Raw genomic sequence first — 25,837 nt, 5'->3', positions numbered from 1 at the left:
GAGAGTTAGACAGTACTACAGTATGTACACACTACAGAGAGAGAGAGAGTTAGACAGTACTACAGTATGTACACACTACAGCGAGAGAGAGAGTTAGACAGTACTACAGTATGTACACACTACAGCGAGAGAGAGAGTTAGACAGTACTACAGTATGTACACACTACAGCGAGAGAGAGAGTTAGACAGTTCTACAGTATGTACACACTACAGAGAGAGAGAGAGAGTTAGACAGTACTACAGTATGTACACACTACAGAGAGAGAGAGAGAGTTAGACAGTACTACAGTATGTACACACTACAGCGAGAGAGAGAGTTAGACAGTACTACAGTATGTACACACTGCAGAGAGAGAGAGAGAGAGAGAGAGAGAGAGAGAGTTAGACAGTACTACAGTATGTACACACTGCAGAGAGAGAGAGAGAGTTAGACAGTACTACAGTATATACACACTACAGAGAGAGAGAGAGAGAGTTAGACAGTACTACAGTATGTACACACTACAGCGAGAGAGAGAGTTAGACAGTACTACAGTATGTACACACTGCAGAGAGAGAGAGAGAGTTAGACAGTACTACAGTATGTACACACTACAGAGAGAGAGAGAGAGAGTTAGACAGTACTACAGTATGTACACACTACAGAGAGAGAGAGAGAGTTAGACAGTACTACAGTATGTACACACTGCAGAGAGAGAGAGAGAGTTAGACAGTACTACAGTATGTACACACTACAGAGAGAGAGAGAGAGAGTTAGACAGTACTACAGTATGTACACACTACAGAGAGAGAGAGAGAGTTAGACAGTACTACAGTATGTACACACTACAGAGAGAGAGAGAGAGTTAGACAGTACTACAGTATGTACACACTACAGAGAGAGAGAGAGAGTTAGACAGTACTACAGTATGTACACACTACAGAGAGAGAGAGAGAGTTAGACAGTACTACAGTATGTACACACTGCAGAGAGAGAGAGAGAGTTAGACAGTACTACAGTATGTACACACTACAGAGAGAGAGGTAGACAGTTCTACAGTATGTACACACTGCAGAGAGAGAGAGTTAGACAGTACTACAGTATGTACACACTGCAGAGAGAGAGATAGACAGTTCTACAGTATGTACACACTGCAGAGAGAGAGAGTTAGACAGTACTACAGTATGTACACACTGCAGAGAGAGAGATAGACAGTTCTACAGTATGTACACACTGCAGAGAGAGAGTTAGACAGTACTACAGTATGTACACACTGCAGAGAAAGAGAGAGAGTTAGACAGTACTACAGTATGTACACACTGCAGAGAGAGAGAGTTAGACAGTACTACAGTATGTACACACTGCAGAGAGAGAGAGAGAGTTAGACAGTACTACAGTATGTACACACTACAGAGAGAGAGAGAGAGTTAGACAGTACTACAGTATGTACACACTGCAGAGAGAGAGAGTTAGACAGTACTACAGTATGTACACACTACAGAGAGAGAGAGTTAGACAGTACTACAGTATGTGCACACTGCAGAGGGTTAAAAAGTGCAATATCCAACAGTACTGCAGTATATGCATAATGGTCCAGCTCAGACCTGAATAAGCTCACATACTGTAGTGTTTTATAGTAAATTATTTGTTTGTTTTCGTGTTAATACCAACAAAGATACGTCAAATATCAATACATTCAAATCAAATGTTATTCACATGTTTCGCAAACAACAGGTTTAGACTAACATTGAAATGCTTACTTACGGGACCTTCCCAACAAATACAGAAAAAGAGAAATAATAGAAAAATATTAACAGAAGGAATAAATACACAATGAGCAAAGATAACTTGGCTAAAAGAACTGAGGGAAGGGTAGTTTATAGATCCTTACCATGGTGATTGATGATTGAATAATGTCCAGCATGTATTCTCTTGTTTATTTTGATGTCGTTGTCATGGATATGTAACAAAAAACAATCTCTCTGCAGTTGTGCACAGTTGTGCACAGTTGTGCTCAAATAAATCCCATACTCCTTTGCTCTCATTTTTACGTTCAGGAAACAAATACACAGTAAGAATCCAACTGGTCCAAACAGCTGTCTGTCAAATAACAAAAAGCAATAATCAGACCCAGGGGGGCGGGCTGTAATCCAGAGGGGCTGATGAAAGATGATCCAAATAAAATGTTTTAGGAGGGGTGAGATGTTGATTTGGGAGGACAAGGGGTAGCAATGCACCTCTTTAGATCAAAGACATTCTGAGAAAATGCTCAATGTCCTGAGGGCAACAAAACAGCCCAATCTGGGAAAAAACAAGACCAGAACAGAGCAAAAACACAGATCCCACTTCCCCTCCCTCTTGAATCCCTCCCTCAACCTCTCAGATTCAGAACATCAGTGTTTATCTCGAGGTTGGAATCCTCCATTTTGTCTGTTGTTGTTAGGACGGATCCAGCTGAGAAAGACAATGGAGGGTATGGCAGCGAGTCACAGAGAACAATTCATACATACACAACTTAACACAATTACTGCTCTGTAGGTATTCCAGAAAGAACGTTCCAGAAACATTACTTTTGCCCAGAGGAGCGATCCCCTCTGAATTCCTTCCAGACCGTTGAAGGCACTCCAATTGGCCTCTCGGAAAAGCTTTCCGTCCGTCCCATTCCCAGCACCGCTCAGACAGGAAAATATCCCGTTCTCAATAGGGCAAGGTCTAACGTCTGACAAAAAGTGCAATTTTTTCCCACTTTTCTTCTTCTTTTCTTCTTATTTTAAATCCAATTTAAAGTGCATGGATGAGGTAAACAATTTTATCGTTCATTTGTCTTTTGATATTTTATTTTTATTATCGTAAGAAATGAAGTCGTTTCCTTCTTGTGGATCAGACCGGAACCATTCTGCCTTGTATCTGTTGCATTTGGGAGAGCATTCCCTGGACGCTGGTCAGGATCTTATTCTGGTGTGCAGCTGAAGAGATTCCAATTCGGCCCATGTCCCTGTTATAACAAGAGGAGGGAAGAAAACATTAGGAACCAAGACAAACTATGACAGCTTCCTGATTCATATGACAGATTTAACAGCCTCTCTAGGTGTCAACCCGGCCTAATATAAATGAGTAAAAAAAGTCAGACAGGTCTCTCCTGGATGCATAAATGCTGAGTAAACCAAGCTTAACTCACTCCTGTGTCATATGAACCACAGCCTCTGGGCTGGTGTATCCTGCTGCGGTGAAGTTGTCGCTGTATCTCTCCATGCCGATGGCCTGCAGCCAGTCCTCCACAGAGCCCAGGGCCGAGGACAATTCCGGGCTGACTGGCTCCAGGAGGGTGGTGCTGGGTCTGGATACCGTGCAGGATGGAGGGGGAGAAGGTCAGTCTACATCCAGACAATTTCCACTATATTAAAGCAACAGTACCTAAACCTTTCAGTTGTCCAACCCACCTAAATCTTTAAAGAGTTTTCTTTTGACCCTCCAAATATATATATATATATATATATATATATATATATATATATTTTAAAATAACTACAATCTTTACCCATTGACCGAAATGAATAAGCTTCAACCCACAAACTATAATAAGCTACCTAAGCCACCATTTTGAGAAACTGTTGTCAAACGACTTGGCAGTAAGAAACTGATGGATTAGAATGGCACTGCTCTTGTTTCTTACATCACCTCACCTGTCACTCAGACATAACTGCAACACCTGAACAACCAATTAAATCAGGACCTGAGGAGGAGGGAGAGACACGGTGCCCTCTGGCCTCAAGGGTAGTGATGTTTTTCATCATTTGACGTTAGCTTATCACACGGGCCAGGCGTGTGAACTACTGTCTACCCTGAGGCTTTGAAAAAGGAACTGTAATTCTTCAGCATCTCTTCTTTCTGTCTGTCTCTTTCCCCCTCTCTCTCTCTCACACACATATATTTTTTTCTGATGGAACCAGCAAGTTAGTCAAACTAAGCGCTAGCATGCGTCCCATCTCCATTTGTCCTCCAAGACAGAAGCCAAGTAAAACACAGTTCCTCCCGGGTGTCACCAACACAGTTAGTTAATCGTTATTTAAAGAGAAATCATTAACAACACACACTGTGGCTTTAACCTCCCACTGCTTCTCCTCTAGCATGCAGATATTCATCATGACTCTTGTCCTTCTTTCAGGCACACCAACAGAGAACTACATTTCCCCTCTCCTTTTCCATCCCTCCTTCCCTAGCTTCACAACGATGTCTGCCATCAAATATTTACCCAGGGCCAGTGCAGCCGAGGGACTGAGCACGCTCACTACGGTCCCGCTCCACTGCTCCCCTCCTCCATAATTTAACAGGTGTTGGCTAAGAGGCTTGGGCTGCAGGGTTCAAGCACCACTTTGGCCTGGCTGGGGGGGCTGGGGTCTGTTGGGGTAGTCTGGGTGGGGTGGGGGGGGCTGGGGTCTGTTGGGGTAGTCTGGGTGTGGTGGGGGGGGCTGTGGGGTAATACACAGCCCCCCCCCACCAGGGGGGGGCTGTGAAAGTCGTTGTGAAACATACTGTGGTGGTTTGGGGGTCTTTCTCCACCTCTACCACCCTGAGCCATGGAACCAGCATGTGGATTTGAAATGTTGCTAGGGACCCCAAGACCTCAACCACTCCCCCGCCTGCAGAACTCTGTACACTCTGCAGAACATTTCCCCTTCTTTAACTGTAAAAGCTGTTTATGGGATTCAGTTCCACTAATTACTCCTCTGGGACTCTCTCTCCCCCTCTCCCTCCCTCTTTCTCTCTCTCTCTGTGTTAAAGTGGAAAATACTTTCCTCCCCGACTAGCTCTAGGTCTGTAAACACACGTACGTCCTCCTAGGAGTAACGGCTCCTATTTAAAGTATATTTAGTATGTATAACATACAGCTAGCTACCATTGTAATTCTCAACTCTATTAGAACACATACTTAATTTTACAAGGTGTACCGTTCAGTTAATGTTCTATGGAAGTGTATAAAACAGTACTGACTACACACATTACAATAATAGTGAATGAACCAGGAAATCCCTGTCTCACCGTGTGGTCTCTCCTCCAGTCCTCTTCAGGCTGTTGGGGTTCCGGATCAGTTTGTCCAGCATGTTGACAATCTGGCCAAACTTGGGCCTATCGCCCCTCTCCCTCTGCCAGCAGTCCAGCATCAGCTGGTGCAATGCCACGGGGCAGTCCATAGGTGGGGGCAGCCTGTACCCCTCATCTATGGCCTTGATCACCTTGGGGGAGAGGGGGCAGAGGTTTAGAGGGTTGATGGTAGACTGTGAGCTAGATTACTCAGCCATCCTAATCACACTGTAATGATGATGTTATTATAATTGAATAATAGGCTGGAATCAGGAAAATTGTACAGCTGTAATTGCACAGATACTATTTGTTATTATGACATAACATAATTATTATTTTACGTTTTAAACCTGAATATGTTCTCATTGTAGACTTACATCCTGGTTACTCATGTCCCAATATGGGCGCTCTCCGTATGACATCACTTCCCACATGACAATGCCGTAGCTCCACACGTCGCTGGCCGAGGTGAACTTTCTGTAGGCGATGGCCTCTGGGGCTGTCCAGCGAATGGGGATCTTCCCTCCCTGTGATTGTCAGGTAACAAGTTGTTAGTATCACTCATACTGTACCAAAAACATAGATTTACATACAAAAATAAAAACACATAAAAATGCTGACAGGTAGATAGACATACTGAAATTACAGCCAGACACACACTCTCTTACCCTGGTGGTGTATGCAGCCTCGGGGTCGTCCTCCAGTACTCGTGACATGCCGAAGTCAGACACCTTACACACCAGGTTACTGTTGACCAGGATGTTGCGTGCAGCCAGGTCTCTGTGGACGTAACTCATATCAGACAGGTACTTCATGCCTGACGCGATGCCACGCAAGATGCCCACCAGCTGGATCACTGTGAAACGCCCGTCATTCTTCTAGAGAACCAAACAAACAAAGAAATTCATGTTAGATAATGTTTGTATGCAGTGTACTGGCAGGATGTGATGATGATTGTAGATAGTAAGTCATCATAATCTTGATGACGTTGCTTGTTTGACATTCATTAAGAGGATAACGGCCGTAATAGTCAGAGTTCTGAACATATGAAGCAGACACATACCACACACAGAGTTGAATATGCACACACACTGCATGACTTACCCTCAGAAATGCATCCAGCGAGCCATTCTCCATGTACTCTGTGATAATCATCACTGGTTTACCTGAAGAAAAAAAAAAAAAGAGAGAGAGAGAGAGAGAGAGAGAATGAAAGGCAGATGATTATGGAGGTAAATGATGCACATCAGAGCACAGCAGGAGAGCAGTGGTTCTCAGGAGAGTGTGTGTGTGGTACACCATTCGTCTCAGTCCCGTAGTGATTTAATTAGTTCAGTGTAAGTGTGTCCTCGTGTCTCCCACTTACTCAACAACACAGAGAGGGATCTCTACTGTAACATAACACCAACCCCCCCCCACACACACACACACACACACACACACACACACACACACACACACACACACACACACACACACACACACACACACACACACACACACACACACACACACACACACACACACACACACACACACAATCAAGTATACTAATGAGCAAAGGCAAGAAATGTGCACATATGGTCTCTTCAGAATGTATTCACACTGCTAGACTTTTTACACATTTTGTTGTGTTACAGCCTGAATTTAAATTGATTAAATGTAGCTAAAATAAATGTCACTGGCCTACACACAATACCCCTGTCACGACTTCCGCCGAAGTCGGTCCCTCTCCTTGTTCGGGCGGTGTTCGGCGATCGACATCACCGGCCTTCTAGCCATCACCGATCCACTTTTAATTTTCCATTTGTTTAGCCTTTGTTTTCTACACACCTGGTTTCAATTCCCCCCATTACATGTTCATTATTTAACCCTCTGGTTTCCCCCATGTTTGTATGCGTGTTTGTTTTATTGTAAGGCTGTATCTGACGGCTGGTATTATTGTTGCCGGGTTTTGTTGTTACGCCCGTTTAATTCGTGGTACCGGTATTTTTCCAGCACCATAGTATTGTGTTTGTACTGGTGTTTTCTTGAATTAAATACCTTGTCCACGCATCTCAGCTCTCCTGCGCCTGACTCCTTTCACCAGTTACACACAGCCTTGACAACCCCATAATTTCAAAGTGGAAATATGTTTTTAGAAATGTTTACAAATTAATAAAAAATTTAAAGCTGAAATGTCTTGAGTCAATAAGTATTCTACCCCTGAAATGTCTTGAGTCAATAAGTATTCTACCCCTGAAATGTCTTGATTCAATAAGTATTCAACCCCTTTGTCATGGAAAGCCTAAATATGTTCAGGAGTATAAATGTGCTTAACTTCTAGTTCCTCCCAAACCCGGATCCGGGAGCACCCCCATCAGTAAAAAAGCTGACTAGCATAGCCTAGCATAGCGTCACAAGTAAATACTAGCATCTAAATATCATTAAATCACAAGTCCAAGACACCAGATGAAAGATACACATCTTGTGAATCCAGCCATCATTTCTGATTTTTAAAATGTTTTACAGGGAAGACACAATATGTAAATCTATTAGCTAACCACGTTAGCAAAAGACACCACTTTCTTACTCCACCATTTTTTTACTCCATCAGTAGCTATCACAAATTTGACCAAATAAAGATACAAATAGCCACTAACCAAGAAACAACTTCATCAGATGACAGTCTGATAACATATTTATTGTATAGCATATGTTTTGTTAGAAAAATGTGCATATTTCAGGTATAAATCATAGTTTACCATTGCAGGCACCATCACAACTCTCACCAAAGCGACTAGAATAACTACAGAGAGCAACGTGTATTACCTAATTACTCATCATAAAACATTTCTTAAAAATACACAGCGTACAGCAATTGAAAGACACAGATCTTGTGAATCCAGACAATATTTCAGATTTTCTAAGTGTTTTACAGCGAAAACACAATATAGCGTTATATTAGCTTACCACAATAGCAAACATCACAACAGCATTGATTCAAGGCAAAAATAGCGATAACGTATAAACCACCAAAATATATTAATTTTTTCACTAACCTTCTCAGAATTCTTCAGATGACAGTCCTATAACATCATATTACACAATGCATATAGAGTTTGTTCGAAAATGTGCATATTTAGCGGCACAAATCGTGCTTATACAATGAGAATAGTGTCCAAAACCTCAAGCAATCTGTCCGGCGCCATCTTGGAGAGGCACCTATTCTAATCGAAAACTATTCATAAACTTGACTAAAAAATACAAGTTGGACAGCAAATGAAAGATAAATTAGTTCTTAATGCAATCGCTGTGTTAGATTTTTAAAATTAGCGTTACTGCGCAATACAGCGTGCGCCAAAGCGAGACCGCACCATAATTCATGGCGGAATTATTATTTTACATTTGTCAACATAAGTACGAATTAACAGCATAAAGACTGCTTACTATTAGCTGAGCTTCCATCAGAATCTTGGGCAAGGTGTCCTTTCTCCAGAACAATCGTCTTTGGGTTGAAAGATGTCCTCTTCTCCTGTCGAAATAGCAGCTAACGATAGCCACCCACTGGAGACGTGTCCAACTCGTGAAAGCGCATGACAAAGAAATCCCAGAAAATCGCAATAAACTGCTATAAACTGCTATAAGTCGGTTTAAATTAACTACCTTATGATGTCTTTAACACCTATAACGAATAAAAACATGACCGGAGATATAGAACTACTAAAACGAAAGCGTTTGCAGGACGCCATTGTGATGTCTTCTTGCGCCAGGCGCACCGTTGAAAAGGACGGTACTTCCGTTCCGTTCTTATATAAGGTCCCAGATTGCGCAATCCACTCCATTCAAATTCTCCCCGCTTACTGACATCTAGAGGAAGACGTATGCAGTGCATGTAGCCCGATGGCTTACATGGGGACTTATAAACTGACCTCAGAACAGGGACCTCGATTTCTGAAATCTCACTCCCTGACAGGAAATGTGCTGCAGAATGAGTTCTGTTTCACTCAGAGAAATAATTCAAACGGTTTTAGAAACTAGAGAGTGTTTTCTATCCAATAGTAATAATAATATGCATATTGTACGAGCAAGAATTGAGTACGAGGCAGTTTAATTTGGGAACTCATTTTAACAAAGTCGAAATGGCGCCCCCATAGGCTCAAGAGGTTAACAAGTCACATAATAAGTTGCATGGACTCTCTGTGTGCAATAATAGTGTTTAACATGATTTTTTTATGACTATCTCATCTCTGTACCCGACACATACAATTATCTGTAAGGTCCCTACTCAGTCCAGTAGTGAATTTCAAACACAGATTCAAACACAAAGACCAGGGAGGTTTCCAATGCCTCGCAAACAAGGGCACCTATTGGTAGATTGGTAAAAAAAAAGCTAACAGACAATGTCCCTTTGAGCATGATGAAGTTATTAATTACACTTTGGATGGTGTATCAATACACCCAGTCACTACAAAGATACAGGCATCCTTCCTAACTCAGTTGCCAGAGAGGAAGGAAACAGCTCAAGGATTTCACCATGAGGCCAATGGTGACTTTAAAACAGTTGCAGAGTTTAATGGCTGTGACATGAGAAAACTGAGGATGGATCAACAACATTGTAGTTACTCCACAATACTAACCTTATTGACAGAGTGAAAAGCAGGAAGCCTGTACAGAATACAAATATTCCAAAACATGCATCCTGTTTGCAACAAGGCACTAAAGTAATACTGCAAAAAATGTGGCAAAGCAATTCACTTTTGTCCTGAATACAAAGTGTTGTATTGGATTTGCCCCAAACATAACACATTACCACTCTCCATTTTTTCAAGCATGATGGTGGCTGCATCATGTTATGGATGTGCTTGTAAATGTTAAGGACTGGGGAGGTTTTATGGATAAAAAATAAATGGAATGAAGCTAAGCACAGGCAAAATCCTAGAGGAAAACCTGGTTCAATCTGTTTTCCACCAGACACTGGGAGATTAATTCACATTTCAGCAGGACAATAACCTTAAACACAAGGCCAAATCTACACTGGGGTTGCTAATGAAGAAAACACCGAATACTCCTGAAGGGCCGAGTTACAGTTTTTACTTAAATCTACTTGAAAATCTATGGCAAGACCTGAAAATGGTTGTGTAGCAATGATAAACAACCAATTTGACAGAGTTTGAAGAATAAAATAAAAAAAGAATGGCCAAATGTTGCACAATCCAGGTGTGGAAAGCTCTTAGAGATTTACCCAGAAAGACTCACAGCTGTAATCGCTGACAAAGATGCTTTGCAAATAATTGACGCAGGGGTGTGAATACTTACGTAAATTAGATATTTCTGTATTTCATTTTCAATTGTGGTAAAATTTCGAAAAACATGTTTTCACTTTGTCATTATGGGGTATTGTATGTAGGTTGGTGAGAAAAAATATATTTCATCCATTTTGAATTCAGGGTGTGAATACTTTCTGAAGGCACTGTACATACACACACAATATCTATTCATCTATGACAATCTGTCTATTTATGTTCTTCACCATTCTCTCTGTTCCTTTTCCACTTTTATGCCAACTTTCTGTACATTCTGTCACTCTCCACATTCTCTCTCCCTTTCTTTCTCCCTCTCACACTTTCTCTTTTTCCATGTCATTCTCCATCTCTGCCACTCCTTTCTGCCCTTTCTCTCTCTCTCCCTCTCTCTCTCTCTCTCTCTCTCTCTCTCTCTCTCTCTCTCTCTCTCTCTCTCTCTCTCTCTCCCTCCCTCTCTCTCTCTCTCTCTCCCTCCCTCTCTATCTCTCTCTCGGGGGAGCATCTGTCTCTTTCTTCCAGCAGGAGGGAGATTCCCTGGTGGTTCTGTGATGTTTGCGTGTCTTTGTGTGGCTCTGGGAGGTAGAGAGTAGGAGGTGGAGAGGGGGGGAGAGATGTGTGGTTCATCCCATAGCTCTAGCAAGATGGCAACTGCCTAATCAGCCATACAGCAAACACATGGCGAAGAGTTTACTTTTAACTCCTCTTGGAATTGTTAGATACTGTGCTATGATTATGATTATTATTTTAAACATGTATACTCACATTTGATTTGTTATTAGAAACTAATTTTCCCACATATTTGAGAGTTATTGGAGTGCTTCCTAGTTATTAGTGTCAAGTTCCACTGAGTAAAGTAGTTAGTAGTTTCAGGGTCTGAAGGTGAAGTTCTCCCACTCTGCAGTAGACTGGTTCGATTGCCAAGAGGCTGTCAGTCACGGCTCTGTGTGGCGCGTGATTGGCACTCCATGACTTACAGGGCTATAGCAACGCCCCAAAGAGGAAGTGGAGTTCAACTTGAGACGGGAGCCTCTTTGTCAACCATCTTTGTTCTGTTTTGTTCTCCCCTGCTGCCCCCGGGCCGCCGCTGATTGACAGCTCCCTAACTAAGTCTAAGGAGCGTCTGACCTACGACCCCCATCTCGCCCCTTCTCAGCCCCTCCCTCGTCCTCCCAGCCTATTTGCATGCTAATGTCTTGTTTACTGAATACGTCCCGCCGCCTGTGGCAATGAACTCTGGGCAAGGGCCCCGCCAATAAGCCGATTATCACCTGCCCCCCCAAAAATACTAGGGAGGGTAGAGGATAACATATAGGACAATGTTTGGAGAACGTTGAGGTAACATTAGGGGAACGTTATTATAGAGAGTTGACGTCGGTGGAAGAACACAAAGAGGCCTGCTACTAACTCTCACTGGATTGGATTCTAAATGTTTTTATAACAGGACCATTTCAAATTTTGCAGTGCTTACATTATGTAAATGTGGGAATTTAAATGTATCACATCCTAAAGGAAAGCTGGGAATCCTCAAAGTATTAACGACTGACGATGGATGGCCAGGGTTTTTAATTATGTCAGAGTGACGCTAAGAAAAAATAAATACATGGCTAAGATGAGAGGCTATGCTGGCTCAACTCTGAGTCTCTGATGTTAGTCTATTTATGTATTTAGTGCATATTTAGACTTCATCAATAATTAATAAGACTTAATTGGCCTCTTGGACATGCAGTGCTGCCGTACTGAGGCGAGATAGAAGTCCCTTTTAACTAGATTGAAATAGGGAGGGGAAAAAGTGCAATTCAAATAATGGATTCTTAATAGATTCCACCAACGCACTCAAGTGTGAAGGACTAATTGCAGAGAAACGGGTGTCAAGCTTTTTGTCATTACAAAGACGGGAGGAAGGGGAGAGGGAAGGAGAGGAAAATTGGATGCAATCCTATCCTCTCAAACTGTTTCTGTTTCCAGTCTGGTATCTCATTTACTCGTTCTCTACATCTCTATCTACATCTCTCTCCCAGTGTCTGCTTCTCTTTCAGCCTCCCCTTTCCTTTCTCAATCTTTCTCTCCCTATTCCCCTCTTCTTCTTTCTCCCCCTATTCCCCTCTTCTTCTCTCTCCTTCTCTTCTTCTCTCTTCTTCTCTCCTTCACGCTCCCTCTCACATGTATTGTTCTCCTCTCTATTTCTCAATCACATCCTGTCTCTCCTTCTCAACTCCTATTTCTTTATCTCTCTCTCTCTCTCTCTCTCTCTCTCTCTCTCTCTCTCTCTCTCTCTCTCTCTCTCTCTCTCTCTCTCTCTCTCTCTCTCTCTCTCTCTCTCTCTCTCTCTCTCTCTCTCTCTCTCTCTCTCTCTCTCTCTCTCTCTCTCTCTCTCTCTCTCTCTCTCTCTCTCTCTCTCTCCCTCCCTCCCTCTCTCCCTCTCTCTCTCTCCGAGGTCTGATGTGTAATGCGTGATCAGGACAGTGGTATGTATGGTTCAGTCATGCTGGGCTGTGCAGATTGAATGGCTGACTGTGATTGGTCTATTCACCTAGAGAGGAGGACATATAGGGCTGGCTGTTCTGTCACAATGCATTAAACCAGTCTCTCCATCTAACCAGGCAAGGTAACTGGGAATCTGAGGTAACACTCACATGTACCTAATCAAAGGTGAACAGACACATTCATAATAAAAGACATGAATAATAAAATTCTAAACCAGTAGGAACATCAATAGAAACTGTCTCTCTCAAACACCTATACAACGCACTACGAACTGAACACCCAACTAGTTTCCCACACGTACACCCCCCGTCCCCCAACACACACTCTAAACAACAAGGGGTGAAGGGGTAAGAAGCCAGCGTCTGGTGTGGCAGCAGTACAGGGTCTGTCCTGCAGATAGGGTATCACTCTCTAACCCCAAACACATTTACAGCTGACACCATGATTAATGAGCTAGCTACAGCGCAGGACACATTAACCCTGTAGCCGACCTGGACCAGACCTGTTCCATCTGGACTCCAACCACCTGGGGATTCCCAGGATGGGCGCCATGTCCGGACCCACACCACCCCTACCCATGGCTCTCTGGGTAACAGGGCTGGGATGGGATGGGTCTTTATCTGAGCTTGTCCCTTTCAGGTTTTGTCTCCTCATAGTTTATGTTGACCATAGGGAAAATATAGAGTATATGATTGGTTTCTCTATTATAAGATCCACAATATTCTGATTTACTCACATTTATTTAAATTCTGCCTTTTAAAAATCCTCTGATCAGGATCCTACTTACACTTGGTGACCACTCCCTCCAGGTGAATGATGTTTGGATGGTCGAATTGGCCCATGATGCTGGCCTCAGACAGGAAGTCCCGCCTCTGCTTGTCAGTGTATCCCGCCTTCAGGGTTTTAATGGCCACACAAATCTCCCTCTTCCCTGGCATTTTCAGACGACCGCTGCACACCTCCCCAAACTCACCTGGAACACACACATACACACAACTTATTATAAAACACACACCTTATCAAACTCACAAGAAAATACATACTCATACATTTTCACATTTTCAACATGGTCAAGAAAATACCTAATAACACAGAAACCACACTTATTTCTAGGGAAGGGAACAGGTGGTGGTGGGAAAGAGGGCTGTACTTTAATCATTGATCGACCCCCTCTGATCCCCAATCCTCCTTCTCAGTCGAGCAGAAAGAGAGCAAGAGAGAGGGAAATGGCTATTGATTCTTTTCTATTATTTGGTTTATCGGCTGACTTTTTCCACTGGCAGACAAGGGAAAACAGGAACATTACATTTTCCCTCCCAAGTCATTTTATTGTCTATTGACCCAATGAGTCTGGCCAAATATTACCAGTCTGACAAAACGGTCATGTTGACATAGTAAAAGTGTGTGCAATGTTAAGTCCAGTCCGTACCGATGCCAATGACTTTCTCAATCTTGATACAGGAAGCGTCGATCTCCTTGGCAAACTGTCGGACAGCCTGGTTGGGGTCCTCGTAGGTGAAGGGGTCTACGTATATCCTCACTCCTGAGAGAAAGGAGGAGGGAAAAGGGACGGTTAATGCATTCTGACCAGTAGAGCCCCATGTGTTCTTCATTTTCCCCATGCTGTGGGCTATACTGCCTTCCTCTCTTCTCCTTTATCCTTTAATTCCTCAACTTCTACATTACAACATCTCTCCATCCAATGTCTCTGTTAGATTGGTGTAATAACTCTTATTTCATCAGAGTTAATGACATCTGAAATAATATGAAAGTATGTATCTTGTCAATAGGTTTTAACTGGAGAATACTGTCGTAAATGTTATACGGCATTACTTTTGGAAACACATTTCATCCACACTTTTATTACAAACATACCTTGTTTTATTACTCTATTAACCAACTGCATAATTTTTTCAGAGGCTCATCAGTGAACGTTGATACTAGCGTAGGATGAGTACAGTGAGTGGTCTACCTTGGTGTAGGTGTTTCTCTTCATCAGCATCCTGCTTGGCCTTACTGTACTTACTCCTTCTGGGGAGAAAAACAACATGGCCGACGTGGTTAGCTAGGTTCAGCAGCACGGAGCAAGTCCATGGTGTTATTATTGATGTTGGCTAAGGCCACCAGATGTGCAGGACAATGTTGGACTAATGACTTTTAAACATGACAATGTGCCTCTCTGTCCTTTTAATGACTGTTAAACATCTCTGTGAATCACGCTGAGCGCTACCCACCCACCCCTCCCCCACACGATGGTCAAAACACAATGACAGACAGTTACCGTCAATGAATATGAATCAAAGACGGCCACCTGCTTGGCTGGAAGAGCCCCAATCACACACAAATGTGCGCACGAACACACAAACATCCCCCTTCTCCATCGCCCACACACTCTCTCTCTCATACATATAGAAGTGTCCTATCACACAGGAGCGCACACACACCCACAAACAGTGGCCAGTAAAAGACAGAGCGTGGTTAAAGCATGAAGAGAGAGACCCCATCTGCATGTAATCCCATCTGTGTGTCACTGCTTTGTTCTGCTCTACTGCTCACTGGTTAACACCCTCTGATTGGGTCACTGCAAATCCACCTGCTGCCTCCTTCTCCCTCACTTTTTCTCTCTTCTTCTACACCTCCCTCTCTCTCACTCTCTCTCTCTCTATCTCTCCTACTCTCTCACTGTCTCTCTCGCTCTCCATCTCCCCACAGGTCACAGAATCTAACTACCACCCCATATTACAGCCACAGCGAGAGATAGAGGGATAGAGGTGGAGGGAGGAGTGGGAGAGAGAGGAAAGAGACGATGGGAGTGGGAGAAGAGGAGCGAGGGTCGCTGATTACATCTCTTCAGCTGTCACACCGTCAATCATGTCTCAGGTGCGGCAACACATCACTCACTGGGGCTGTGTGTGTGTGTGTGTGTGTGTGTGTGTGTGTGTGTGTGTGTGTGTGTGTGTGTGTGTGTGTGTGTGTGTGTGTGTGTGCGTGTGTGCGTGCGTGCGTGCGTGCGTGCGTGCGTGCGTGCGTGCGTGCGTGCGTGCGTGCACCTATCGTCGACGTGTGACAGACACTTTTTCGAGCCTGCCTCTACAGCTGCCAAGCAAGACGGAGAGAAAGAAAACAGAGAGAGAGAGAGAGAGGGGGGGGGGGGGGGGATGAGAGTCTCACCTCCTGCTGATGACGAAGGCACTGATGAGTATGAGGAGGAGAACAACACTGCCCACCACAGACACCAGCAACACTGTGGAGTTAGTCCCATCTCCGATGATAGGAGCTGGAACTGAATAGGAGAGGAAGAGCGGGAGGGACAGAGAGAAGAAAGAGGAGAGGAGAGAGGAATACAAATATATATAGAGAGTGAGGAGACAGGTAGAGAGAGAGAGAGAGAGAGAGAGAGAGAGAGAGAGAGAGAGAGAGAGAGAGAGAGAGAGAGAGAGAGAGAGAGAGAGAAAAGGAGAGGTAGAGAGAGAAAGAGAGAGAAAAATGAGAGGTAAAAAGAGAAAGAGAGAGAAAAGGAGAGGTAGAGAGAGAAAGAGAGAGAAAAATGAGAGGTAGACAGAGGGAAAGAGTGGGTGGACAGACACAGAGCAAAGTCAATATCATTCAGTCTAATCAGGTCCCGAGATGTAAAACCTACAGTAGATGTTCTATTTGTCATTGACCTCCTCTCCCTTCCTCTCTCCCTCCGTGTGTGGCCCAGAGTATTAGTCCTTCTCCCTATCCTCCATTTTATGAGTCCCCATAAAGTATTGTGTTTCTCAGAGGCCCATTGAGACACAATGCAGTACCATTCCACCAAGCAAAGAGCTGTGTGCTTCAGTGTGTCATTACCATATGCCACTATCCCCATCTGCATCACAAAGAGACACCTGTGTCTAGAGGACAGAACAGACGTCCTCCTGCCCACATGACAGGGGCAATCAGTTTGAGTTTGAATGTTTGTTAAATGTTTGGGATTATTTAGGTGTTATTCAGATGTACTAAAACAGGCGCTATCAGTATGTGACATTATGTCTATATCATTCATGTTCCAACATGTTAGAAGCTGTGACAAAGATGTAGGTGGGTAGCATGTGCTAAAACAGAACACATGTTGACACTTGCTCTGTGTCACAATGACATCATCACAGTGATTTGTGCGATGCTGTGAAGGTAGCGCTCCACTTACCAGAGTTGGTCATGAACTCGAAGGGAGCGCTGAACTCTCCGTAGCCGGCGGCGGTGCGAGCGCGCACATGGAACACATAGGAGGTCAGAGGGGTCAGGCCCTTGATGTCGGTGTTCCTGGACGACGTCTTGATAATGCGATAACTCCTCTCATTCTGGTCCTGAAGGCGAGAGAGAGGGATGAAAAGAGTTGAGGTGGTTTTCCTGGCATGTCAAAGGTTCTTACTTCAGCTTCGTCAGAGGCTACATTGTCAGGTTGTCACCTTTTCACTGTTCAGAATTTTTTTAAATTCTCAACCTGTCAGGTTCAATGTTATTTTAAAGGAAAAATTTTCCTGAGGAAAAAAACTGCATTTCCCAGAGAACTACATTTCCCACCTCACCTTCTCATAGTATTTGACCTCGTACTCCAGGATGACCCCGTTGGCTTTCTCAGGCTGCTGCCAGGCCAGAGAGATGGTGTGTCTGGTGATGTCCTTGGCTTGGATCGAGTTGACGGGAGACGGTGCTAGGGACAGAAAGAAAAGACAAAAAGAGAGAGATTTTAGCCTTTTATTTTTTTATTTAACCTTTATTTAAACTAGGCAAGTCAGTTAAGAACAAATTCTTATTTACAATGAAGACCTACTCCGGCCAAACCCCAACGACACTGGGCCAATTGTGCGCCGCCCTATGGGACTCCCAATCACGGCTGGATGTGATACAGCCTGGATTTAAACCAGGTACTATAGTGACGCCTCTTGCACTGAGATGCAGTGCCTTAGACTGCTGCGCCACTCGGGAGCCACTTGGGAGCATTGACCTTTCCTGCCTTGTTGTTTTGACCCTCTGAGCCACTAAGTCTGTTTCTTTCCTATTGCTCTTTCTGAGAGTCACCATACCATGAGGCAATCAACTCCACCTGCCGTTTAGCTTGGCTCCCAGTCAAAGGGCTTAGGTGTGTACGGCTAATGGCTACAGCTACAGCGCTACATCTAACGAGTCCAATGGTGAAGCTCTATTGCTAAGCCAAATGGTTGGAATACATCAAAACAAACCTTCCCAATGCATACAGCTAGTTTCACATCCATTTCCCTTCTTCTCCACACAGCAGCCTACAATGCCTACAGCTAGTTTCACATCCATTTCCCTTCTTCTCCACACAGCAGCCCACAATGCCTACAGCTAGTTTCACATCCATTTCCCTTCTTCTCCACACAGCAGCCCACAATGCCTACAGCTAGTTTCACATCCATTTCCCTTCTTCTCCACACAGCAGCCCACAATGCCTACAGCTAGTTTCACATCCATTTCCCTTCTTCTCCACACAGCAGCCCACAATGCATACAGCTAGTTTCACATCCATTTCCCTTCTTCTCCACACAGCAGCCCACAATGCATACAGCTAGTTTCACATCCATTTCCCTTCTTCTCCACACAGCAGCCCACAATGCATACAGCTAGTTTCACATCCATTTCCCTTCTTCTCCACACAGCAGCCCACAATGCATACAGCTAGTTTCACATCCATTTCCCTTCTTCTCCACACAGCAGCCCACAATGCCTACTGCTAGTTTCACATCCATTTCCCTTCTTCTCCACACAGCAGCCCACAATGCCTACAGCTAGTTTCACATCCATTTCCCTTCTTCTCCACACAGCAGATGCTCCAAGCTAAGCTAAGGACTATCTCACTTCCTGTCCCGCAAATTCCAAAGATTCTCTGGTCACCCTGGGAAACCACTGCGTTGCTATGACGTCTCTCCTGCTCCCTTGCTGTTGCTCCTCTGTCTTCTAGCCAATCAATAGTTTTTTATTAAACGTAGGCAGAGGTCAATGTCTAAAGGCCATTCTGCAGCAGTCCATAATGAGACAGTATTTCAACCAGCTGCTCTGTGTCTGTGTTCCCCCTTCAACATCTGCAGGTTAAAACACAAATAACAGCTCACACTCACTTCCTCCCAACTCGCTCCAAATGTCAAACCTCTATCTCAGAGACTGACAACACACAAATTTGGTCAGAGTCAGGCACAGACGACACTAGAAAGTCCATCCATATGGATATAGTTGTCTGGGAAAAAAACATCCACGTACTGATCGAAAAGCACTGACAAATGCAGAGGTGGAGCCTACAAAAAGACCAGCACACACTCATGCCCAAGGAAAGAGAAATACAATTATAGACAGAGGGTCACACAGACGAACAGACATGCAGGCAGAGTACACACACACACAGTCAGGTAGAGCTGGATGGGGCAGTTCAAAGACATCTTCAGACAGAGCAGAGCTCTACGCTGACCTTTTTTATATTAAAGATTCATATTTTTATATTAAAGATAGAATCCTTCATTTTTCTAGGCGCACTGGTACTCCTAAATAAAAATTCCAGGTCGCACAGCAAAATATATAGACGCATATGCAAGTCAAATGTTGGTACTGTAGAGCCCTTCAGGAGAAACACCCTTCCAGCCCCTTCCTCTCACCTCCTCAACAGCCATTAACCCTTCCCCCATATATACACATTACACACACAGACCCAGTCACACCCAGTCACACACAGACCCAGTCACACACAGACCCAGTCACACACAGTCACACACAGACCTAGTCACACACAGTCACACACAGACCCAGTCACACCCAGTCACACACAGACCCAGTCACACCCAGTCACACACAGACCCAGTCACACCCAGTCACACACAGACCCAGTCACACACAGACCCAGTCACACCCAGTCACACACAGACCCAGTCACACACAGACCCAGTCACACCCAGTCACACACAGACCCAGTCACACCCAGTCACACACAGACCCAGTCACACACAGACCCAGTCACACCCAGTCACACACAGACCTAGTCACACCCAGTCACACACAGACCCAGTCACACCCAGTCACACACAGACCCAGTCACACCCAGTCACACACAGACCTAGTCACACCCAGTCACACACAGACCCAGTCACACCCAGTCACACACAGACCCAGTCACACACAGACCTAGTCACACCCAGTCACACACAGACCCAGTCATACACACTGTCCTGAATCTCCACCATAGGCTACCTTACATTATCCTTACATCTCCCAGGCTTAAACACAAATGCAGGCAAAACATTGTTGCTGATATTTTGGTAGCTTACCGTCTGCCATTTAAAGTTAGCTAGAGTAGTACTACTATAGAAGCTAAGTAAATCTCTGACCCGTGACTTTGGCTACTGTAAACGTCCTATCCAGCCTACCTGGTGCTGCCTTTTAAACAATTACACTGCTGTGATTATTGAGGCGACCCCTATCGTCGATTATGAAAGCATTATCTGTGACATTATATATATTCTATTCCCCCAGACCAGTCCAGGGGTTACTGTCCTGGAGGCTAGTTTTCACTCTAATGCTAACACAACCAGGCTTTCAGGGAGGGATTGAGTTCAACCAGGCCTGGAATCCAAGCACCAACGATGGGTTAGGTTTCAGTGGTGGGGGCAGTGGGGTTTGAAGGGGGGCGATGGATCTGGAACAGGGTGGGGTGTAGTACAGACAGCTCTCAGAGCGAGCAGCGGTAAATAGATCTCCCTGGGTTGTGTCATTCTGCCGGTCGGGCTAAAGTGTTGCGTCTCTATTTAAACAATTAGAACGGCGGCCATTTGTAACCCTCAAATCAATATTACTGGAGGGCGCCTGGCAGCCAGACCCACTTTGAAGGGCCCCCCGGGGGTGGCCAGGGATGCTCCCGACCAGAAAGAAATCCAAAGGGTCAGCCGGCCCATTCCCCTTAGGTAATCCACACATCCATCTTTTCTCCAAAGATGACAGATATGGAGATTTAATCGTGTTCTGGTCCTCCTGTTGCTTTTTTCCAAGGCTAATGTGAAGTTAAAGATGAGTGATTCTGTGAGTGGTTCCTTCTAAGGCTTGGTATGGAGGAGGTGAAGGTTACAATGGAAGGACACACACTGTACTATCAATCAGGGAAAAGTTTAAGACTTAGAGAAGATAAAACACACACATGCATGCACGCAAGAACACACACACACACACCCCAAAAACATATGTAGACCTACATACACACATTGTGTCACTATCACACGCCAAACACCCGGCCAGGATCAAGCTAACACAGGCAATGCAGGAGATTAGAGATGTAACAGCAGGGCTAGATTGGAGAATAACAGTGTAAACTAGCTGCCTGACCGGCACCTCTGTAGACAGACCTGAATGTGGGGCAGACCTGTAATGTCTTACCGCCTCCTGAAAGCGTGGGCTAAAACGCTTGCGGAATACTAAGTGGAAAAGCAATGAATATTCAGATCTCATTTCCCAATAATGTGCTCCAAAAACTCTTTTACAGCTCGCCCGCCGCAACACTCACACACACCTAAGCATACATGCACGTGCACACACACACACACACACACACACACACACACACACACACACACACACACACACACACACACACACACACACACACACACACACACACACACACACACACACACACACACACACACACAAACTCATTATACCAACAGACAGATGGAAACACACATAAAAACATACACATACTCACATTATCGCTCACAGACAGTGGAGAAAGTCAACGGCACACAGCAGCCCATGCATATATTAGCTAGCAGAGACACATTAGCAGAGCTGGGAATGAGCAACACAGACAAACTGAGATTAGTTGAACGTTTGCTCCCTGGGTGGATGAAAATGGCTTTGTGGGTAAGTTTGTCGAGCTAGCTACTTTTTGAGCTACTTTCTGAGTCTGTGTGTCACAGTGAGAAAGAGTTGGACCCTGTGAGTAAGTTATGCTCTTGAGTGAGTTAGTTTGTCTTACAGAGAGAGAGAGAGAGAAAGAGAGAGAGAGAGAGAGAGAGAGAGAGATTCTCATTTTTATATTGTAAATAAGCTTTGGCAATATGTACATTGTTACGTCATGCCAATAAAGCAAATTGAATTGAAATTGAGAAAGAGAGAGAGAGAGAGAGAGAGAGAGAGAGAGAGAGAGAGAGAGAGAGAGAGAGAGAGAGAGAGAGAGAGAGAGAGAGAGAGAGAGAGAGAGAGAGAGAGAGAGAGAGAGAGAGAGAGAGAGAGAGAGAGAGAGAGAGAGAGAGAGAGAGAGAGAGAGAGAGAGAGAGAGAGAGAGAGAGAGAGAGAGAGAGATATTCAGGTAACTGGACCAGCTGTGGTCACACCGTGTGGTTTGGAGAATATGTGGTGGATTATGGTTTGACATTAAAGAAACAAAGGCCGGGGAACACGTGGGTGCCATATTGGAGTCTGGTTGCCAGATTGGAATCACTTGATTTGCTGCAGCAGAGGAAAAAACGGGCAAAGTGGGAGCTGTTTTTTAGGGCGTCGAGAAATTGTTTCCCCCATACGAGATCCCCAAAAAAGTCTCCTTCCACCCAGGTCCCCATGTTCACCTGCATTTCCGATTCAGCATAGTGATGGAAACACACACACACAATTACAAACACATAGTGATGGAAACACACACACACAATGACAAACACTTGCACGCACTAACTCACTACCTTTTCAAGAAATTACACATACCAAGGATCATACTGAGACACGCACGCACGCACGCACGCACGCACGCACGCACGCACGCACGCACACACACACACACACACACACAAGATCTAGTGTAAAGACTGGATCTCATAAACTTTCTAAACATCCATTTACAGGTCGGCACAAATCTGGACATCCTTCCAAAACCCTGAATACCATCCCTCAACCCCCCACACACCCCTTCCTTCATCCAGAGGGGTGAAGGGGTTACACCCTGTCTGATTTACCAGGGGGATTGTTCATGGTGAAATTAGGAATCCCCCCACTCCCCCTCTGCACTCTTTCCCTACAGAAACTTGAATCTTGATCAAGGCCGCTGGCCCAAGTGGCTTTTTACAGAGCATATCATAATAAATCTATCATAATAAATGTGTAATCCACTGTGTCTGGTTGGGGGTGATATAGAGAGAGGGACAGCCACAGATGACTGTCTGGATTACAGGGGTGAAATCAGAGCTCTGAAAACCCCTACTGAGTATTAGGGGAGAAATCCAATCAACTCTGGTGCTATTCTCTTCAACCCGCTCACACACGTTCTCAAGACACACACACACGTTCTCAAGACACACACACACGTTCTCAAGACACACACACACTTTCTCAAGACACACACACACGTTCTCAAGACACACACACACGTTCTCAAGACACACAACACTTTCTCAGACACACACATACACATGCACAGGCATTCTCTAACACACACACGCACACATTCTACACAACACACAAAATAACCTGCACAGGCAGATATTTTTGCCTCACACGCACACACAAGCATGACCACACATGCACACATGCACACATGCACACAAGCACACACACACTCGTAATGCCTCCAGCTGCAGAAGGGCCAACTTAATGTAAGTATTAGAGAATGGAGAACAGTTGTGAAACATGCTTCAGTGACGAGCCAAAGGCAACATCATTTATATATCTTACTATCGCAGGACAACTGTTTTCAAGGCAGCTCTAGATCCATTAATCTCTCCTTTCTCCCAGACCAGATACATCAAGCCATCCTGTCCTTAAATAGCCAGTCAGAATCCTCCAGAGATCTTCTCTTTTCCCAGGGATCAAAACAGCAACACAAAAAGGCACTTAGCCCGCCACCCAAGAGCACCGCAGTAAAACCAGAGGTAATAATCATCTATCAGGAGGAAAGGAAAGGTCACAGCCGTAAAATACATTTGCACAACAACTGGAGAAAAAATGGCCGAACGACAAAACAACAGGGGCCTTTCAGCGCACCACCAGGCAGGGAGCTCTACTGTGGTTGTAGAGGGCCAGCCGTGGTATTCATGATCCCATTCCACTGGAACAACACACACTGCCCTACCCAACATACTGCAATGTAATTAAGCCTAACCAAATCAATACAATTCATTAGAATATAAATGTTGTCTGTTTCCCCATTCCCCTTAAAATAAAATAAAATTCAAACATTCAAAGCACATCTCAACCTTTACCAAAACAACCCAACAAACAACAACAGTGTCCAGCATCTCTCTCCCCACCCACACACATCTCCCCCCAACCCCAACTCCAACTCACCGGCCTGGTTGGTAGTGACTGTCACCGACACGGCCTGCTCAGGTCCAGGGCTCTGCTGGGAGACCCCGTTAACAGCCCAAATCTCAAAGGTGTAGTTGGTGTGAGCCTGCAGGTCGTTGATAGACACCTTGGTGGCCCTGAGGCTCAGCTGCTGGGGGCTGAAGTGGACCCCGTTCCCACAGGGCTGACACCGTGTCCCCTCGGGCCCGCAGCGTTTACACACCACGTTGTAGCTGAGGTCCTGGCGTCCGCCAGAGGAGAGAGGAGTGCTCCACTCCAAGTTGACCGATGTCTCATTGACGTTGGAGATGAGGTGGAGCGGAGCCGTCGGGGGTCCTGGGAGAGAGAAGAGGGAGAGAAAGGTACAGGGTTCGAGAGGTGGTCTGAAGTACTCTCACTTAGCCAAACTTATGGGTAACTGTCAGACAAAGCAGCTGTGAGAAGAGAGACTTGGTTTGAAGTGACTGAGTAGATTTTGGTGTTGCAATGAAAGACAACACTAAATTGTTGAAATTGAAACACTTTGTTTTGGGGAAATCAATAATAGTGTTTGTCTGTGGTGGCTATAGCTAAGTGATTAAGTCCTAATTATAGTTTGCAGTCCCTGCTAACCCAACTATTCCTGAGGTCTCCTTTTCTTTTCAAAGGGCTGGGAAGTTAGGAAGTCCAATTTCAACTTGGTTTAGTCAAGATATTAAGTTAAATGTAATCCTTGAACTGATTGTGTTACATTCATGTGGTGGATGTGTAATTAGTTATCATGGCAGTGAGCCTAACATGCTATAGTCCGAGTACAGCGCTCAGAGCCCAAATAAGCCATAAAGATATCCTCCATTTTTTGGAGTCAACAGAAGTCAGAAATAGCATTATAAATATTCACTTACCTTTGATGATCTTCATCAGAATGCACTCCCAGGAATCCCAGTTCCACAATAAATGTTTGTTTTGTTCGATGTAGTCCATCATTTATGTCCAAATACCTTAATTTTGTTCACGCGTTCAGACCAGTAATCCACATTCATGACGTGCAGGTCAGACGAAAAGTTAAACAATTCCATTACAGTTCGTAGAAACATGTCAAACGATGTATAGAATCAATCTTTAGGATGTTTTTAACATAAATCTTCAATAATGTTTCAACCGGAGAATTCCTCTGTCTTCAGAAATGCGATGGAAAGCAGGTCGCTCTCACGTGAGCGCGCATGTTCAGCTTGTGACAGACACCTGACTCAAAGAGCTCTCCTTCCCTCATTCTTCACAGTAGAAGCATCAAACAAGGGTCTACAGACTGTTGACATCTAGTGGAAGCCGTAGGAAGTGCAAAATGACCAATATCCCACTGTATATTGGATAGGCAACCCTACAAACCTCAGATTTCCCACTTCCTGGTTGGATTTTTTCTCGGGTTTTTGCCTGCCATATGAGTTCTGTTATACTCACAGACATCATTCAAACAGTTTTAGAAACTTCAGAGTGTTTTCTATCCAAATCTACTAATTATATGTATATTCTAGCTTTTAGGACTGAGTAGCGGGCAGTTTACTCTGGGCACCTTTTTATCCAAGCTACTCAATACTGCCACCCAGCCATAAGAAGTTAATGGGAGATTGTAACATTAATTATGAAGACAAGTCTTGTAGGAAAACCCTCAAACGGATCACTAATACCTTTGACCTTACACAGCTAGTTAAAGGGCCAACCAGGGTGACTT

At 44.4% G+C, this 25,837-nt stretch overlaps 1 protein-coding gene across 1 annotated transcript in view; it reads right to left on the bottom strand.

The window, feature by feature from the left end:
• LOC120037272 (ephrin type-A receptor 4-like) overlaps positions 1–24,462 on the bottom strand; it is a gene marked incomplete at its 5' end in the record, with an annotated part of 33,765 nt that extends 9,303 nt beyond the window's left edge. The window contains 13 exons of the mRNA XM_038983444.1: positions 1,872–2,975; positions 3,159–3,317; positions 5,021–5,214; positions 5,440–5,589; positions 5,731–5,940; positions 6,167–6,228; positions 13,619–13,804; positions 14,261–14,374; positions 14,804–14,862; positions 16,003–16,114; positions 17,003–17,162; positions 17,385–17,509; positions 24,127–24,462. Of these exons, the coding sequence (XP_038839372.1) occupies positions 2,861–2,975; positions 3,159–3,317; positions 5,021–5,214; positions 5,440–5,589; positions 5,731–5,940; positions 6,167–6,228; positions 13,619–13,804; positions 14,261–14,374; positions 14,804–14,862; positions 16,003–16,114; positions 17,003–17,162; positions 17,385–17,509; positions 24,127–24,462 (1,982 nt within the window). The remainder of the gene's footprint in view (positions 1–1,871; positions 2,976–3,158; positions 3,318–5,020; positions 5,215–5,439; positions 5,590–5,730; positions 5,941–6,166; positions 6,229–13,618; positions 13,805–14,260; positions 14,375–14,803; positions 14,863–16,002; positions 16,115–17,002; positions 17,163–17,384; positions 17,510–24,126) is intronic.
• Between the last annotated feature and the right edge of the window lie 1,375 nt (positions 24,463–25,837).

This window comes from Salvelinus namaycush, unplaced genomic scaffold (assembly GCF_016432855.1).
Source record: "Salvelinus namaycush isolate Seneca unplaced genomic scaffold, SaNama_1.0 Scaffold1665, whole genome shotgun sequence".
NCBI lineage: Eukaryota > Metazoa > Chordata > Actinopteri > Salmoniformes > Salmonidae > Salvelinus > Salvelinus namaycush.
The sequence above is the reverse complement of the archived record's forward strand: the minus strand, read 5'-3'. Positions and strand labels throughout refer to the sequence as shown.